This window comes from Suillus paluster (genome assembly GCF_016628075.1).
Source record: "Suillus paluster strain FC165 chromosome Unknown EDB91scaffold_6, whole genome shotgun sequence".
Classification (NCBI taxonomy): domain Eukaryota; kingdom Fungi; phylum Basidiomycota; class Agaricomycetes; order Boletales; family Suillaceae; genus Suillus; species Suillus paluster.
In genome coordinates this window covers 752,092-769,781 of record NW_024537566.1, presented here as the reverse complement: position 1 = coordinate 769,781, position 17,690 = coordinate 752,092, and the positions used below count along the sequence as shown (strand labels likewise).

Genomic DNA, 17,690 nt, shown 5'->3' with positions numbered 1-17,690 from the left:
TATCATCATCAACTCGGAATCGAAGCAGGCACTACGGCAAATATAGGAAATAGTTTTATCTTACTCCACTCTCCACCGCTGATCCTCATGCCCTCCAGACCGTTTTGAGAATATACAGTGCAAGGAGCTCATTTCTGGCACCTGAAAAACTCTCGACTACTACTCTCTCAAAGATTGCCCTGTTAGAGTGGAATGTGTAATAGCCTGTACTGTACAGAAAGACACGGCCAAAAATTGAACCTGGTTACGAGCACGTAGACAACCTTGTCAAGTTCACGAGGTCGGGAATCTCGATAACAACCTGCCCTCAGATCTGCAGATGCCAGCGGTTGTGCAGCGGCTGTCAGAGTCTGGCAGAAGAACAACCTTTTCACCTTTCTGACACTATGCTTTGGCTGGGGAACCTTCTACTCTTGTCGAGTGCATTGATATTATTAGAAGAGAGCACGGGAGTACTCGCTAAAATATGCTAACAAATCTCGAAATATTTCAACATGACAAAACAGAGACATCACCCTGTTAATTTTAGCACTAAGAGTTCGATGATCGGAAGCAGCGAGAATACGACCGAAAAATTCCCAAGACTAGCCCAAAGTTTGTGCCTGCACTACAAACACCTAGTATTATGTAGTGAAAACTTGGAGCGTAGTTGGAGATGCAGCACCAAACCCAGAAAGAGAAAGAGTGCCCCAACGAGAATCCTAGCCCAGCACTTAGACGTCGAGAGGGGCTATAGCGAGAGGAGGGAGACGAATGAATGAGAGTGTGGTCTGTTGTGTCCAGAAGAGGGAGAAGGCGCTGTAGTATGCGCCGAAGGAAGCGATGACACCCATGGCACCACCTGCAGTAGCCAAATGTGGGTTGCCTGCGTATTGCACGTCAGACAGAACATAAAACTAAAAGGGTGAAAACGCACCGGTGAAAGCGTTTAAAGAAAGACAAACGAGCGCGCAGACGCTAAATCCCAATGTTACAATAGTGGGGATAGTCGTTCGGAGTGTACCGAGACTGTAAAAATGATTAGAGCCGTATCTACATAATATAATTCCTCACACTCACAAGAAGAGGAATGTAACCAAGGTCCAGACGGCGAGGTAGATGCCGATGGCGTTAAAGTACCCCTGCCCGACAACCCCGTCAACAGTGTATGCAGCCCTGTTAAGGTATGTTAGGCATGACATATATCAACGCCTCCCGATAACATACGCAATACCGACTTGAGGCAGGAAGATAGCACCATATGAGAAGTTAAAACCTCCATATGTAGTAAATAGTGTTGCGCTGAAAGTGTTACTATAAAAAAGGCTGAGTGGTAGCTCCCTCCATACAGAGATAATAAACATACCCAAGGAACATCTCCCACATGCCCACAAGTGTTAGTGTGATACCGCAGTAGCTGGAATTATCAGGTCAAAATTAAGACCATTTATGAATAAACTCACAAGGTGGCGAGAACCATGACCAGGTTGGGTGAGCCGACGCTCTTGGAGGCGAGCGTCATTATTGACGAGAACAGGAAACCAGTACCATAGGATATCAAGCCCAAAGGTGCCTGGAAGTCAATTAGATACTGTAGACATACTATGAGTAAACCGTGGAAGTCGTACGGGATTACCGAATGTGCTCTTGTATGGTTGCATCTGCGGTGCAGGGGGTGCAGGGGGTTCAAGAGTGTTCATCCTCAAAGTATGGATGGAGTAACTATTATTGAGATCCTCTTTTTCTGTGCTGTGGTTCGAAAACATAATTAGAAAGTGACGCTGACTTGTGGAACTAAGCTTCAGGAATGGGGGCAAAATCAGGTGTGCACATCTTCAGCACTTTATACTAGGACTCACAGACCTCCATTCACATATGTCGTGTGGTTGCCAAATCACGCTGCCAAATCGGGCAGAGCGATTGGTGACGTGTGGGCACGTACGACATTAGTCTCGAGCCGGCATTTGGGAAGGCGCACAAACGCTTCGTTCTGGAGTCCGGTTGTACCCGGTTGTCACAGAACGTCTGGTTCGACGAGAGTAGCACGGGATATGGGGAATCTCCTGCTGGTAAGCTCCCTCAATGCCAACAATGCTGTGAATTTAGCTGCCACGTCGCCATGGTTTGAAAATGATAGCACCACCACGAATGCCTGCGTGAATGAGAGTGCGCTCAACTGCCGCAGGAAACGATCAGACCGCCAGTACGACATTCATTTATGTTGTTGGTTTGGGCGGTTTTGTTCGTGCGCGAAACGCAGGTTCTCACAACGGCTCTTTAGCGGGCTTCGAGTCTGACCACCTACGAGATTGGATCTGATTGTGTTGATATTGGGCTAGGGTGTGAACTTGACCCGGCCGGTGTGTAATCCAAAATATGCAACCATGCAGAAATGGTTCGGAGGAATTATAGTTAGTGATAGAACGAACAGCACAGAATCGAGTCAGTAAACGACTGCGACACACGGGTGGTTTGCTACTCACTAGATGGCACGATGATGACCACAGGCGGGGAAGTTTCGCCGAGGATCAGGGCCAACAAACGCGGATTGCTCACAACACTACTTGGGGGGATATTTCGTTTGGTGCCTGCTAGCCTTCATGAACCTGGGATAGATAGAGCTGTGCTCGACGGGAACGAAGCTGGTGTCCTACGAATTCCACTATCTGCGAATGAGCGCGCCTTCGCAAGCATATTGCAGGGTAGCATATATCATATATATAGCTTTGCGTATCGATCACAACGGTGGAATGAAGGAACATTGGCTGGAAATGTGTAATACTTTAGACAATACAAGACAAAATTCGAAGGGGACTTTCGCGCCTTAGTGAATCAGCGGCAGATCTTGGAACACTGGGGAAAAAACGAAATTACACGAAATGAGGATCGAAAGTTCATCAGCACCACAAGGCGACAAGGAAATGTCCGAAGTGATGATCTCCGAGTGTCGCATTATTCAAACAGGATCGGGGGTTAATACAAACCATCGATTACAGATGATTGTCGGGTCGTGAAACATGATTCACTGCGAATAGCATCAAATTGGGAGTGATGTGATTGTTGTTGAAGAGATTGCATTATCAACGTAGCAGGACTACTAGATGCTGAGATGTCAATGTCGACGAAGAAAATATATATTGAAAAAAACAATACTTGGACGCTTAATCTGTACAGCCCGTGGTCAAGCTATGAAGCAAACACAAGGTTAAAGAAAGGAAGATGCACCTGTAGAGAACTAACAGCGACCTTCCTCCTTACTCAACTCTGCATCGAATCCGTTGCAGCGTTCATTCCGCACGCGTCCATTCTGGGTAAAATCTAAATAAGTGATGGCATTCATTTGATGGGGTAAGAGCTGAAGGTGAAGTCCCCGAGCCAAAATGATGTCTTCACCGACCCCTGCGAAGCATGAGAAATCAGCGACAAAGCCTCGCCAGGACACACCAATACCGTAGATGGTGTCCCACGCCTGCCCGACAGACGACGGTGTAGCACTGTCGCCAGACGGCAAGAAAGTAGCAAGCGGGAGTGAGGATGGCGCGGTGAGAATATTAATGTGGGGCATGATTGACACCAGCAAGGTGATCAAAAAATGAACCGGGGACACAGGAACAGTGCATTCTGTATATTGGAGTTCGGACGGAGGGCGAGTGATAAGTGGATCCGAGGATAAGACATTCAGAGTATGGGACGTCGAGAGCGGAGAAACAATCATTGGGCCAATTTACACAGGAGAAAGTTGGGGCGTGTACGCGGTTTGCTACTCGCCAGATAGCACGATTATTACCATTAATATTGGCGGGTATTCGCTGAAAATCAGTGATGCTTAACATGTACAAGCGAACTACTCACTCGAGGGAGAGCAGCCTGTTTGGGGACCTCGGATGCAAACACGCTTATCGCCGGGGCGTGATTACAAAATTCGACACTGCCACCTGGACTGAAATCAATGTTCTCAAAGGGTCACGAATATTTGGACTCAATACCATCTCGTTATCTCCTTGCAGCGAGCGCATCCTCGCCAGCGCATCGAACGACGACACAGCGCGACTTTCGGAACCTTGAAAACAACCAGCCCATCGGACCACCCCTCCAACATGAAGACTCGAGCTCCATGACATGTGCGGCCTTGCATCAGATCCTTTTATATTTACTCAATCATCTTCGTCAATCACAGAACGCTGTCGACAAAATATTCATCGATGTATGTTGTATGTACTTTTTGCGTGGTTTTGAATATTTACATCCTAGGCTGATGCTACACGACGCCGAACCCTGCAAATCGAGGGCGCTCGTCGACTACCCCCAGTGTTTTTCAACGAAGTACCGCATCTTGTTGATGTATTTGTCTCGGTCTATTGGTATAGAACAGTGCCTTTGACCAATGTGTTGTTAGCTCTCTGTGCCGCACAGTTGCCTTACCCTCCTTGGTCATCTACCCTCCTTATGGCGCCGCTTCAATCCACGCGGAACAACTCAGTGGACCTTCCAATCCTAATCCCTCCCTCTCAGCTGGACTAAAAATCTTATCTTTAGCATGCCTAGCAGACGACATGGATCAAATATCAAGTCGCAAGCGCCACCAGTAGTCGACGTCCCGTCAACAGCGGGAAAGCCCGTACTTTTTTTTTCTTCGCTCTTTCATATAACTGACTCCTTTTTGCGCAGAAAAACTATCACGCAAGAAAGAAACCAGCAGCACGAGCTCCTCTCAACCTCCCAATCCTTGTACCGTGCACCAAGACAGCCGAGCAACCCAGAGCCAATCGTTATCGTCGCAGAGGCCCTACTTATAGTGTCGTCGTACATCTGGTATGCAGACTCGATTATGCATTAGACTGCTGCGAGCTCGATTGGCTTTGAATACTTATCATGATCAAAGAACAACGCCAGTCACAACATAGTCAATAAACCCGATGACACAACGATGAAAGGCGTTTGATGTACCTGAAAGAAAATAATGAGGTTTATACGCGCTTGATGAACCATTGAATGAGCCTACTAAGTGCGGGAGATGCCGCGAATCAAAAACAGCTTCTCGATTCGGAATCAGTTGACAACGGGCACCGGAGTTATCACAGAGATTCCGCACGGTGTTGCAACAGTTCATTTAGTGCAACTATCGTGATGTCTTTACCCACCGCCGCCGACGTAGTACTCGTCGATACCATCAAACTCGCAGCAAACATCGGCGCAGACTGCTGGGGGCGCACGCGTGAACAGCCCGTCTCCATCACTGTCCATCTCCATCTCAAGCCCTCCTTTCTTGACGTTTCTGGGCAATCCGACAACGTCGCAGACTCCGTCCACTATGGGCATCTCACCAAAGCCATCTCCGAGCTCTCCGGGTCTTATACGGATGTTCATGCGCTCGTACATGAAGTCACTCAGAAGGCATTTTCTCTGGCTGGGGAAAATGCAGACGCCGTGCGCGTCGTTGTGGGCCTTTCAAAGCTGATTTTACTTGCGGAAGACTTTGAGGTTGAGGTGATTACGCCCAGGGGTCAAGACAGTTTGCAGCAGGTTGCAAAGGTGTCTGTCAAAGGCCTTGTCATGCCGGTGCTCATCGGTGTCAATCCTCCGGAACGCCTTGCAAAGCAGAGGGTGATCACGAACATCACATTCTACGAGAAATCTGGTATGCACCAAGTGAACTACCCTGCGATCATCAAACAGATATCAGAGGCAAGTACTCCTTTTTCTTCTTCCGTCCGTCGCTTTTTGTCTTACTCATGAACAGGAGATCGAAAATACTGCATACCTTACACTCGAGAAATTCGTTCTGCAGATCGTCCGCAGCGCATGCATCGCATCTGATGCCATCGAAGCCGTGACAACACGATCTCAAAAGCCCAGTGCACTTTCTTTCGCACACTCTTCTGGTGTTGAGATCACTCGGTACCGCGATGCATTCCGATGGCTGCGATGAGCCGTGTTGGAAATGTGCGTAATCAAGCTTAGATAGCTCACCTACTCATACATGTCATAGCCAACATCTGTAATTGCACTAGCCTCATATATGATATTATAGGAGGATGCTCGTTATAGATTCATCTTCCGTTTTGCTGATACTACATATAGAAGGGTGTATGTCGTTACAGTGTGTTGTGAATGGAACTGAAGCGCGTTGGGTCTGACGAACCACAGTTTCCTTGGCAACTCACTGTAGCTTCACAATACAAGCATGGCACCACGGTCTCCAAATGCACGACCAAAAATACAGCCCGAACCACGCTTTTCTGAAATGTAGCACATCGATAACTTACTCATGCTGGCAAATTGCAAACATTCACATTACCTCTCCCACCCTCATCAAATTTGTATACACATATATACATCTGTCTCGTATAAACAATTGCGGGACTGTTCGAAGTGGATATCCCACCGGCAGCGCGGCATGCAGGACATGGGCGGCAGTGCATGATTGGAAGCCGGGAGGAACTTCTTGAAAATGCCCCAAACGCCAGCAGTCAGTCTTAGGCAGTTGGGAAATATAACTATCGAATAAGATATGTACTCCGTCATGTCCGAAAGAGGTTTGTACAACATTGTGTCTAGCAATCTCTGCCGACCACACATGTCCTTTTCAGTGCTCAAATAAGACCTTTGGATATAGACGGAATGAGACACCTATGTACATCAGCTAGAGCGCCCTGCTGTCAATTTCATACATGCAGTGACCAGCGTGTACCCCTTTGTGCCAAGCATCGGAGCATAGAAAGCAAGACGATCTCCAAGGACAGTGACTGTTGATTTTGAGTTCTGGACAGTGGCTCTACCAGTGACTAGACGAGCTCTATGGGCCGAAGGATATCCCTCGCCCGTGGAGATAGTCCGAAGGTCTATTTGGTACTCGAACGTATCTGGTCACATAGGAGAGGGACAGGAACGCTGCATGCATGACTCGCCAACGCGCAGCATATAATGTCATTATAAGGAAGGAAACTAACGATACGGCAGCGCAACTCCTCTGCGATATCACAAAGAGTATCCCTTCTAGAATGAGAGGACATTGGGCCACAGCCAATGCGAGTCGCGTTCATTATCGAGGATTGAATGAGCTGGTATCGAGATTGGTGATGACCGAGTTCCCTAGCTTGAGTAGAAGGACAAAAACATCCACGATGTACTTATGACCGCAGCAGGTGATACTATGGCAAGCCTTCGATCGGGATCGGATGAGCGGAAGGTTCCAAGTTGCCCGTGATGACCTCATCCGATTTGTTTTCGGACGTCGCGGCGCGGTCACTTTGACAAAGTACATCGTTAACCATAACATCGTGGCATACAATTGACCTTGACACCTCGATCTGAGCAGGTGCGTTAAAGGGTACTAGTTCTGAGGAAACCGACTGAACGTACATAAGGCTGCGGGACTGGAGTTCTTCGACATGAAAAACACTTTGGTTTGCAACTTCGCATCGAAGGCTACAATCCGACTACTGATACATGAAACTTTGAAGGTTGCATAATTCGAAAGTCGTACTAGGTGAAAACCAGAAGACTTCATAAGGTGATAGGGGTACGACCAAGGCGGACGAACAAAAAGGGTATTTAGATACAGCCTACTTACGAGCATTGTAATAACTGCCATCGGTCATGCACTCGAAGCGTGCCTGATTGCACGATGGGTATTAGGGTATATGCGGTACTAGTGAGCCTGGCACGATTGAGATTGAGTTAGTTGTAAAATCCTTTCTTGCGCAAGTACTCCTGGTGTTCCTCGCGATGCGCAAGCACCTGCTTGTCAACCGAGCGTCTCCACAACGGTATCCCGACCTGCAGGAAGGTGTTAAAAATGAGCTCGAGGACGTAGGAGATACAGATGTACGAGGGCAACCTAAGTCTAACACGAAGTCTAGAGCAGCGTTGCTACGAGGAGCAGCACCTCGCGTCGAAGCTCGGAAGAAGCTCGTGAGGATATCAGCGGTGATGTGCGCATGGCCCTTCTCGATACCTAGCCATGTCGATGGTGAGGTTACGGTTGCTAGCTCATAATCGACGACATACCTGCCAGCAGTCCGACAGCAGCCTGTTCCGCTGTCAGACCTTTGTCTGTCGACTCTATTGTTCTCGTGATAGCTGGCTTCGTCTTGTTTTCTTCGTCAAAGCCAGGGGTATACATTGTGGGAGGAAAGAAGATGTGAGTATCGATGCCATAGAGCATCAGTTCTGAGTGCAAAGAGTCGGCAAGTCCTACCAAGCAGTATCATCAGTATCATTAAAATACCCTGGAGTGGACAGTCACTACCACGCAGAGCATGTTTTGCAGGGGAATAAGAAGAATATCCAACAAAAGACATATACCCAAGTATCGATGACACCAGGATGATCTTCCCCTTCTTATTCTCGCGGACCATTTGTTTAGCAGCAGCCTGTGCGCTGTGATGTTCTTGTCCGTGACTTTATAGGATAAGAGAATCGACTGACGAATGCAGTCCATGCCTGTACCCAGTAGCCATTCGTCATTCCGCGCGTCAGGTCCTCTGCTTGCATATCAAGAAGGTACATCGGTTTTGAAGCGCCAGCGCACGCAAAGACGGCGTCTGGGACATGTCCACCATGGGCGTCACTGGCAGCTCGAAGGGCAGCAGCAGACTCCTCTGCTGTGTCGAGGGAGAAGGAAAACGCTTTAAATACCTGGTCTGGGCTTTGGCGAACTGGCCTGTGCATAGTAATTCAGAATGAATAAGGATCTGATCGTGTACACGGACCTCTAGCTCTTTTAGTGCGTCGTCTAGCTTGCTTTGCGTCCTCGCGACTATAGAAACATGAGCACCCTTCCGTGCAACGAGCTTTGCGAGTGCAAATCCGAGACCCTGGCTTCCGCCTGTGATATAAATATGCTGGGAGAACCAAAGCCATGCATGTCAGCCATGAAATCATCGAGGAACTTCTTGTGTTCTCGCCAGTCCCTTGGGAGTCCACTTTTTCGACTGAGAACATGAAGGTCGACGAGTAAATAAGAGTGAGAAGTAGTACAGCTGTGGAAGCCAAGGAGAAGTAGTCGAACATGTATGAATAGCAAGCTGATAGTAGCTTCGGGCGTTTATAAGGCTGGTGCCACGTACCAGCTACATACTTGTGTAGTGGTAAGTGCCAGCTAGTTATAACCAACTGAGCTTATGTAGTCTAATTCATTGTCAATAGCTAATGACGAGTTGATCAAACCAAATTTCAAATTTTACCTCCTTCGCGCTATGAGAGAGATCATCTACATCCAAGCAGGCTCGTTCGCAAACTACACCGGAACGCACTTCTGGAACGCACAGGAGAGCTATTTTACCTATAACGATGACGATGAACCCATCGTAAACCACGACCTTTCATTTGAAGAGGGACGCAGTCCTCAGGTGTGTGTCCTATTTCCAACTTGCCAAGTGAGATTGCCAAGTTGATGTACGCTGTCATCGTGCCTTCTAGAACCAGCCAACGCTTTGTCCACGTCTGCTGGCGTTCGACCAGAAGTGTATGCCTTCGTCGATGCATTGACATCTTCTTGTCTGAGCTGCATCTGAGCAGCAAATTTCGGGACACTTGCAAACACGAACAAAACTGATACAGCTACTGATGCTTCACTTAATACGACCTGGTGAGCGTGGATGTGAAATTTGTTCCGCTTACGAACTGATACTCTGCAGGCGAGGAGGGGTAGTTCGCGAAACGCAGGATCCAATTCCTCAAAGCGAATATCACGCTCGTCTTGAAGGTGATACGGAAGAAGAAGGCGATCTGGCACGCCCAGACCCAAATGTCAGATATTGGTCGGATTATAGCCGCGTTTTCCTTGATCGGAAATCTATACAAGCCATCCCTGACGCAATGGAAAGTACCGAGGCTGGGTGGAGTGTTGGTCAAGAGCTCTTTCGGCGATACAACGAGGTACTCGCGTTTTTACCTCGTCTTATGGCATCTATAATACTTCTCCAGGATACAGAGCTCATGGAAGGGGCCTTTCGTCTGCTCGTCGAGAACTGCGATAACTTCCAGGTACGCTCTGAATCCTGTTCCTACTGACCATCTGTTGAATCGTCCACCACTGCAGGGATTGCAAATGATGCATGATACAGCCACCTTTGGAGGGTTTTCGCATGCTTTTTTGACTTCCTTCCGTGACGAGTTTCTCAAGGCTTCTACGCTCAACTTTAGCTTCCTTTCGAACGCAGATCCGAATCACGCTGGCATTGACAATGTGAGTGAGCACGTTTTCATGGATACAACGCATGAACATTTGAAAATAGTCTCTCGACACGAAAAGAATCATCAACGATGCATTGTGCTTGCAAAGCCTCCATCAGCTCTCGGATATCACTTTCCCCGTATTAAATCCATCTCGATGGTCTACCTTGGAAAGTACCTTATCGCAGGAACTTACCTATGACGTGCGTCTGTCGCAGAACTCTATACGGTTTCCTGACTGGGCGTGGTAGAGAAACAGCCTGTATCATACGTCTGCGGTGATCTCGTCGCTGGTAGAGACTGCTACGCTGCCCCTGAGGTATGCATTCCCCTTGTAGCGTGCGACGAGTAAACCGTCATCTAACTCTTCGTCACAGGCTAAAAGGCAGTCGGGAAGACATCACAGTGATCGCTGACCATTTGAACTGGCGGAAATGTTCTCGGTTCGGACAACTGGGAGGCATAGTTTCCCTACCTATTCCTGCGACAGAAACTACATTCACCAATCTGCACTGCAACTTCTCGACTGGCGTAAATAGGGTGAGGATTCTCGGCGTCTTGATCGCACGAACCATGATGATTAAGCAAGAAACGATTCTAGGATGAGCATACAGTCTTTGCGAGACGAAACGTAACTCGAGGTTTGCTGGGCCAAGACCTGACAGCATTTGATGCATGGTGCAACTTGTCATCGCTACAGGAACCTCTGATCTCCAGGTATGTAACAACTTCCTCAAATACATGGTGTGCTCACTTCTTGCCCTCAGCATCCATGCACCTGCTTATCCCGTGCCGACATCTTTTCCATCTATATTTCGCCACACTAAGCCAACATCGATAAGGATGATTTCATCTCTCGTCACAGCACCTTCTACATCAATCCCGCTCACGGGGTATGCTAGGTTTGTGGAACAGACTGCAAGGACGCGGAGGAGTGATGGGGTGCTTATGAGTATGGGCCTGGAGAGCGATGATGTGAAAGAGCTTGCTAGTGCGTTGTGGGAGATTGTCGATGGCTATGGGAATGATAGGATGGACGAAGGAGATACCTGAAACACATCATGGTATTCAGCGAGTCCATGACAGCCTAATAAGAACAAGTGGTATAAGAGTACGTAGATATAGAACCGTACGGATGTGAAGGGTATGCAGTGAACAAATCCTCGTATACGTATCTCAGCAATCGGGCAATCTATATCTATTGTCATCCCACGTCAGGTTGATGTCCGTTTCGTCCAGAGAAATGAAAGATAGATTAGGATATTTTATCCTGAGATCACGTTTGTACCGTGTAAGGCGGTCTCCTGTCGATAGTCCGCCGCGAGGTACAGCCGCATGCGAGGAGAGTTGCAAGCGCTGAATGGTCGAAGGAAGTCGGAGGGTCAAAAGGGCGTCCATTATCATCTAGAACACATAGGTCAGACTGCGAAAGAGAATGAACGATTTGGGATGGACCTCAGGGTTCCACGCTTGCGTGGAAGCGTCACCAAAGAAGCCCCTTCCCACATGCACGTATAACGATTGCAGTATTGGGAAGCGAATACAGACAGCATTAAGCACGAGAGCATTGACGTGCGTCACGCTCAACTCCAGCGTCTGTACAGTCTTCAGGACCTCCTGATCGCACATGCTCACGAATTGATCGCCTCCCACGAGTGCCCCATGCAGTTCTATGGGATTCATAGAACCATCAGTGGATATGGGGCGTGTGCTCCACAAGGTGAGATGTTCCAGCGCACCGGGGCGAACAAAGTGAGGTAAAAGTTGACGAGGACCTTGGTATTTCGAGAGGGGTTTCAGTGGATGAGAGTATGTAGGTAGGGAGAATGTTTCATCTTTGGGAAGGTCGTGCTGGATCTTGGAGGGGCGAGCAAACTTGAGCTCGGCTAGCTCTGGTATAAGATGTAGCAAGGGACGGAAAGCGCGCACGACCTCTAACTCGCAAGGTAATGTGAGACATCGGAGCCGCAGTAGACTTTGTGATGCGTTTCCCAGGAAACTGTCTATGAATAGTGAGGCTACGACTGCATTGATTATGGAGACGGAACGAAGGTGGTCGGGTGAGAAAACAGATAGTCCATGACCGTTCTGACCGTCATCAAACACTCTAGGATTGTCATCGCAGATGATGGTCAAGTCAGAGACCTGCAGTTTGGGAGATGGAAACGACTGGACATGTTCCACGGTACAGTTTCCCAAGAAAAGATTCCCAATGCTTCGTAGCGTGCACAGTTTCAATACTTGTGACTGGCTGAGGTCCACGAACATGAACGATAGTGATTGGAGATTTATGAAAAGCGGAAGGGTGTCGAGTAGTATATCCAGAAGTACATTATATGCAATGTCTGCGTTGAGCACGGCACCAACAATATATCGAGGGTAAAATTTGCATTCCCGAACAGCGTGAGCGACGCGTGCTGAGGAACAAAACTCTATGCGTTGTTTTGCACGCTCTACAGTTTCGAGTCGGGGAATAAAGCGCTGGTTGTTTGTGTCCAGAGAGTAGGGACAGAATGTCAGCGAGTGAAATAAGAGAGGCTGTGCGAGATAACGAAAGGATTGGCAAGTGAGTGAAACATCGTGAAGCGCTCGGAAAGGAAGATGCTCGAAGATTGCCAGCCAAAGTTCTGGCGCCAGGCCGACTTGGGAAAGTATACTGGGGGGTCGGGATGGTCTGTTGATTGACTGACCCATAACTTCGAGATCGTATGCTATATCAAGACCATGATTTGATAGATTATGACTGCAGGCGATTACTTACTTAGAAGTTCAAGGCAAGGTGATTGGTACCGGTTCAGTAGTAACTGGATACATACATGATCGTGCTGTGATAGATCTAAACTGAGTAATACCTCGAGACCTGGAACACACTGTGGCAGTGCTGTCGGAACTCGGAAGCAAATCCATAATACCCCGCAGGATAAAGTCGACCTTCATATGAAGCTGAAGCTTGAGTACTAGTACCTATCGCCGAGCCGTCGAGAAGGGCCCAGCCTACGATCTGAGTGAGTCCGAGCCCTGTCAGCTTTCAAATGTTTGCATTGGTCTGAACGTAATCGAACTTATCAGTTATCAACACGCCTGCTCGTGATGTTCGTTTCTATTTTTTCGTTCAGGTTAAGTGATTCCTCGGTCATATTTTCTCTCAATATCTACTCATTCCTCGATAATGTCAGGCCTCCCATTTCCTGTGGACTGGCAATGCTCTCTCTTGTTGAAAGGGATCCCCTTTATGATATCGCAGAGGAATTGCGCTGCCATATCCTTAGTTTCCTTTCATATAATGAAATTATATGCTGCGCGCTGGTCAGTCATCGTTCACTGTCCCTCATCATACTTATTAGCTATGTACCAACTAATGTACTTGATCTACAGACTTGCCGGACGATGTACAACACAGTCAAAAGCTCAGCTGAGCTGCAATACATCATCGAACTTGGAGCCCAAAGATTGATCCCGGTCACCCATCCGTGGCCGCCTACTGTCTCCACAGCGGAGTGCTTGCGCGCCCTCAGAGACAAGGCAAATGTGTGGGCTTCCTTCGAGCTCAATGTGACGAAAACGCTTCGTTTCTTGGACCCTTTCGACTTCAAGTCCCTCACCCACCAACAACTCAGTCTTTTTCATAGACGATGAAGTTATATCCAAAGTTATTAGTCTCAAGACGTGCACACCTGAAATGGTGAGCGCCCCTTCTTGCGCATGGGAGGATCGTCCGCATCTAGTTCCTGGTGTATCCCTCCGTACTAGTTACATGGACGGGGCACAGGACCTGATGATATCTGTTTACGAGCTTAAGCGCCTATTCCCCCACGGCAGGCAATACGAAATACGCTTTTACACGATATCCACGGGCGAGGAAATCCTGCATAATCGCTGGAAGAGCCTTCTGGGGCTTCAAAACTTTGGAATCAAACCTTTCAGTCGCTGTCCTTGGAGATCACCTTGCTTTATATTGTGCTGTGTTAGTCTAAAGACCGAGTGACACCGTACAGGTGTTGCTGTATGTGTGGAATTGGCAACGGAACGCATCTTTGATGCATCCGTTCATGATATCATGGTGGACGAGGAGAGGGTGTTGATATTCACCCGAGAGACAGCTGAGGATGTGAGTTTATTTCCTGCCGTTGAGTTAATGAAGTTAACGATCTATCTTAATAGGAGGATGAAATGGATATCGAGTTAATTGACGTGTAGAGTACCACCAACCTCATCTTGACGAGAATTACAGATGATGAAACCAACTGTCGTTCAATATGCGATTCTGCAGCCTGACATGAGGCTCGTCCGCTAACGCGTACTATCTGCCGGATCGGCCAAGTGTCTCTGCGTAGCAAACCCCTGCGGTCAACCCTCCCAGCGCATCAAGCGCTCGTCATACAACACCAACCACTCAGTCCTGGAGACACACCAGAGCATAATAATGTGAGCAAGTTGGTGTTAAAATGCTGTGCCATGATCGACAGGCCCCTATTTTCTTTTTATATGCTTCGAAGTTCTAACTCCTTTGCCTCACTTGCCCCTCTATAATGTACCAGCTCTCCGACGATAGCAAGTTCGTTACAATACCTCCCTCATACAACACCATTTCTACGTCAGCAGATCCAGTCCAATGCCCACCATCTATATGTTCCTTGCTGCAAACAAGGCAGAAACAAAAAGCCGTTCTATCTCGCATCCGTGATATTGTCTCCTCTCCCGATTTCACCCCCTCATCTGTCGCCCCTGCTGTCAGCGCCTGTGCTGCTGATCTCCCAGCCGCAGTGTTCTCCTACCTCCTGCAAACACCCAATATTGAGGGTCATACAGCACTGTATTGGGCGATCGTGAATGACCGGCGAGAAGCTTTTTCAGCGTTCATTGCATTCATTCCCCGATTTTCTTCTGTTTGCGCTTCCGACTTGCGTCTCGCGTGCATGGCAACTAATGACCAGGCGCTGTTTGCGCATCTGAATTTGGGAAATTTTCAGTGTAAGTTCACGGTGATACCTATCTGAGAGCGCATTCATTAATTCATCATGTCCTAAGCACTCAAGGACGAACCTTTGAGACGCTCTTTGGGTTGTCCGCCAGATGAGGTTCAGGTGTATGAAGGGAATGAACCGAACAAGTTTGTTGCTTGTATCCGCATCAGGATGTTCCAGAAACGCTGATGCATTGCGCAAGATGCAGGTGTCGAATTTGTTGCCGGACGTATGTGGTATATATATATCAAGTGTTTGTACTGATATCATGACACCAATCCCTGCATGTCGCGTAGTTACGCTTTCATGTGGGGCGCAAAGGGAAAGGGTGGATCCTCTTCGGTCTTTCTCAGCACAGCTTGCCATCGCAAGTAAAGTTGTATTTGGTGATCGAGGCCCAGAGAGCGGAATCTACTGAAGACATGGGATGTACGTATGACCAGCTAAATCTGCTCGTACAGTAGTACCTCTGCGGTAGGTTTAAATCTGTTCCGAATATTTGAATCCAAGGCGGACTGATGAAATTTGTACGATTCATCAGCAATCATCGTTTGTTCTGTATAAAGGTCACAAACCCGGCACCTAATGTTAATATTCATGGCGTGATCATTGGCAAGCTAAACGGTTGGGTGATGGAAGAGTGAGTTTTCTCAACTCGATCAAATGTTTGAACCGGTTACAAACATATTCTGTTAATCTTCTTTGACGACTTTCGCTCACTGTTGTTTTAGCAACCCCTGAATACGCAGACTGCGCACCCTACAAGCAAAATTGTAGATAACATTAAGATAGAGATAGTGTTGGGTTCATGTGTATTTGAAACATTCAGCATTAGAGTGTACTCATTTGAAGGTACTTAGATTGGTGTATGGGGAAGCGCTGCCCAAAGGAATGCGCTCAATCATAAGCGTCGGTGCGGTGACTCTAGTCGAGGTCTGTCCGTTGGTACTGATGTCCGTAGGCTGTAGAAAGCGAAAGCGCGCGGAGGGGTTTGGGGCAGCAGCGGTAGTTTCTGTTGGCGGATCGAGTATTGGTCGGGTAGCTCGGCGCTGGACATTTAAGGGAGTGATACGAACGTGGCAGAACAGCGCAGAATGGGTATGCGCGAGGGCGGTGAACTTGGACTTGAGAATGACGAGGAAATATGCTTACCGAGCGGTGGTTGAGGTCTTTGTCACTGATGTGTTCAGGGACTTGTGTTTCCCACCCTGTTGGGAGCCGATCTACTTCGGAATGCTACACTCCTTTATCTGCGGCTCATCAGTTCACTGATGCGCCAAGCGCTCGGACCGAGATCTTGAAGTTGATGAACCTGACCGTCTCTGTCAGATATCAATAATCCAGTACTTCTTCAAAGTTCTCCGATCAATCTGAAGCCTTTATGGAATCAATAACACTCCTTGGCAACGCATGGGCCACCCCAGCGCTGTTTTGCGCGCTCGTCCTGAAGTTGCAGACCGTTCGTTGTTCGCTTTACGGTCACCGCCGCCTTATCACGCCTTGAATTCAAGTTGAAGTTCAACATGGATAGGAAGTTCAACACAGATTTGTTCGAATTTCTCCGGGAGATTGTCGACTTCCTCAAGACCTCGACAATTGCCGAGGAGAAAGAACAGGACGTGCGTTCTAATTTTTGGGCTGCATACAACAAAGTATCTGGTGAATATGACGACAACATGTTGGAGAGGTGTAATGGCTATATGGATATACTGCTGCTCTTCGTATGTGAATATCTCATTTCTTTCGTTACCCAACCAACATGAATAACCAGGCTGGTCTGTTCTCCGCCGTTACCACTGCGTTCATCATTGCGATGCAGCCGAATCCTGTTGATACCACCAACACTCTTCTGGTCCAGCTTATCCAGATCACAGTGTATGGTGCCTCCGCAGCCCAGCCAACGATCCTTTCACCCTCCACCAACTACCCTTCCATATTCTGGATGCAGGCGCTTTCATATATGAGCCTCGCGCTCAGTCTTCTTTCTACCTTTGGTGCTGTCATGGGAAAACAGTGGTTGAATTACTACAAGACAGGCCGTTTTGGTAGCGGTTCACTTGAACAGCGATGCAACCAGAGGCACAGCAAGTTTCAAGGGGTAGAAAAATGGTGTTTTGAAGGTTTGCTGCAGTCACTCGCAGACCTTCTCAAGCTCTCCTTATTTCTATTCGGTCTCTCCCTTGCAGCTTGGATGTGGACGCAGCAGCAAACTATCTCCATCCTCATCATCTTAATAATTACCTTCGGCTTCGTTTGTTATGTCTTCACCGCCTTGGCGTCTATGGTAAATCGCAATTGTCCATTCCAGACGCGCCTCTCCATAGCCTTCCACGATTTCTTCCCTGATCGTCAGGTTAAAGAAGATTCCATTGCATCCGCAATGGAGTGGATGGTGAGGATTTCGACTAAACCTGATGCCATCCGGGCGGCTCTCGAGTTGGTGCAACAGATGCCCAGCATTTTGGGGAACCAAAAGGACCTTACAGTGTCCTTATGCACAAGAGTGCGAGACATGTTCATGGCCTGTTTCGATATCCGAGGAATTCCGATAGTCCAAGAGGATGCACG

General features: G+C 48.0%; 8 protein-coding genes across 8 annotated transcripts; 5 read left to right on the top strand and 3 right to left on the bottom strand.

The window, feature by feature from the left end:
• Positions 1 to 423: 423 nt before the first annotated feature.
• EDB91DRAFT_1196585 (GPR1/FUN34/yaaH family-domain-containing protein) lies at positions 424 to 1,745 on the bottom strand (the record flags this gene model as incomplete). Its single annotated transcript, XM_041320596.1, has 7 exons — positions 424 to 865; positions 917 to 1,008; positions 1,060 to 1,155; positions 1,207 to 1,293; positions 1,346 to 1,396; positions 1,443 to 1,552; positions 1,608 to 1,745. The coding sequence occupies 7 exons, from the start codon at positions 1,743 to 1,745 to the stop codon at positions 714 to 716; spliced, it is 726 nt and encodes a 241-aa protein (XP_041181840.1). The 3' UTR covers positions 424 to 713.
• Positions 1,746 to 5,106: 3,361 nt separating this feature from the next.
• Positions 5,107 to 5,908, top strand: EDB91DRAFT_1235049 (Dihydroneopterin aldolase-domain-containing protein; the record flags this gene model as incomplete). Its single annotated transcript, XM_041321277.1, has 2 exons — positions 5,107 to 5,664; positions 5,720 to 5,908. The coding sequence occupies 2 exons, from the start codon at positions 5,107 to 5,109 to the stop codon at positions 5,906 to 5,908; spliced, it is 747 nt and encodes a 248-aa protein (XP_041181839.1).
• A 1,751-nt stretch (positions 5,909 to 7,659) lies between these two features.
• EDB91DRAFT_1235048 (uncharacterized protein) lies at positions 7,660 to 8,994 on the bottom strand (the record flags this gene model as incomplete). The annotated part of the gene is made up of 7 exons (XM_041321276.1): positions 7,660 to 7,758; positions 7,833 to 7,936; positions 7,990 to 8,175; positions 8,231 to 8,354; positions 8,410 to 8,639; positions 8,690 to 8,825; positions 8,908 to 8,994. The coding sequence occupies 7 exons, from the start codon at positions 8,992 to 8,994 to the stop codon at positions 7,660 to 7,662; spliced, it is 966 nt and encodes a 321-aa protein (XP_041181838.1).
• Positions 8,995 to 9,179: 185 nt separating this feature from the next.
• On the top strand, positions 9,180 to 11,387 carry EDB91DRAFT_1304067 (Misato segment II tubulin-like domain-containing protein; the record flags this gene model as incomplete). The annotated part of the gene is made up of 11 exons (XM_041325018.1): positions 9,180 to 9,332; positions 9,403 to 9,448; positions 9,502 to 9,571; positions 9,621 to 9,861; positions 9,910 to 9,969; positions 10,025 to 10,171; positions 10,221 to 10,361; positions 10,410 to 10,477; positions 10,536 to 10,689; positions 10,760 to 10,875; positions 10,926 to 11,387. The coding sequence occupies 11 exons, from the start codon at positions 9,180 to 9,182 to the stop codon at positions 11,209 to 11,211; spliced, it is 1,482 nt and encodes a 493-aa protein (XP_041181837.1). The 3' UTR covers positions 11,212 to 11,387.
• On the bottom strand, positions 11,335 to 12,852 carry EDB91DRAFT_1244108 (uncharacterized protein; the record flags this gene model as incomplete). The annotated part of the gene is made up of 2 exons (XM_041322379.1): positions 11,335 to 11,562; positions 11,614 to 12,852. The coding sequence occupies 2 exons, from the start codon at positions 12,850 to 12,852 to the stop codon at positions 11,335 to 11,337; spliced, it is 1,467 nt and encodes a 488-aa protein (XP_041181836.1).
• Positions 12,853 to 13,069: 217 nt separating this feature from the next.
• On the top strand, positions 13,070 to 14,132 carry EDB91DRAFT_693651 (uncharacterized protein). Its single transcript, XM_041328121.1, has 3 exons — positions 13,070 to 13,163; positions 13,228 to 13,464; positions 13,534 to 14,132. The coding sequence occupies exons 2-3, from the start codon at positions 13,249 to 13,251 to the stop codon at positions 13,792 to 13,794; spliced, it is 477 nt and encodes a 158-aa protein (XP_041181835.1). The 5' UTR covers positions 13,070 to 13,163; positions 13,228 to 13,248; the 3' UTR covers positions 13,795 to 14,132.
• Positions 14,133 to 14,687: 555 nt separating this feature from the next.
• EDB91DRAFT_1244106 (uncharacterized protein) lies at positions 14,688 to 15,311 on the top strand (the record flags this gene model as incomplete). Its single annotated transcript, XM_041322378.1, has 2 exons — positions 14,688 to 15,129; positions 15,187 to 15,311. 2 exons carry the CDS (start codon positions 14,688 to 14,690, stop codon positions 15,309 to 15,311), a joined length of 567 nt encoding a protein of 188 aa, XP_041181834.1.
• A 1,334-nt stretch (positions 15,312 to 16,645) lies between these two features.
• Positions 16,646 to 17,139, top strand: EDB91DRAFT_1046188 (uncharacterized protein; the record flags this gene model as incomplete). Its single annotated transcript, XM_041313247.1, has 2 exons — positions 16,646 to 16,843; positions 16,894 to 17,139. Coding segments are annotated over 2 exons (444 nt in total), but the record flags the coding sequence as incomplete, so codon positions are not given.
• Positions 17,140 to 17,690: the final 551 nt, after the last annotated feature.

Excerpts from the sequence above, each read along its gene's own strand:
- EDB91DRAFT_693651 (XM_041328121.1), top strand. The coding sequence starts at position 13,249 with ATGTTCGTTTCTATTTTTTCGTTCAGGTTAAGTGATTCCTCGGTCATA. Across the intron at positions 13,465-13,533 it reads AAATTATATGCTGCGCGCTG|ACTTGCCGGACGATGTACAA; the intron begins GTCAGTCATCGT and ends CTTGATCTACAG.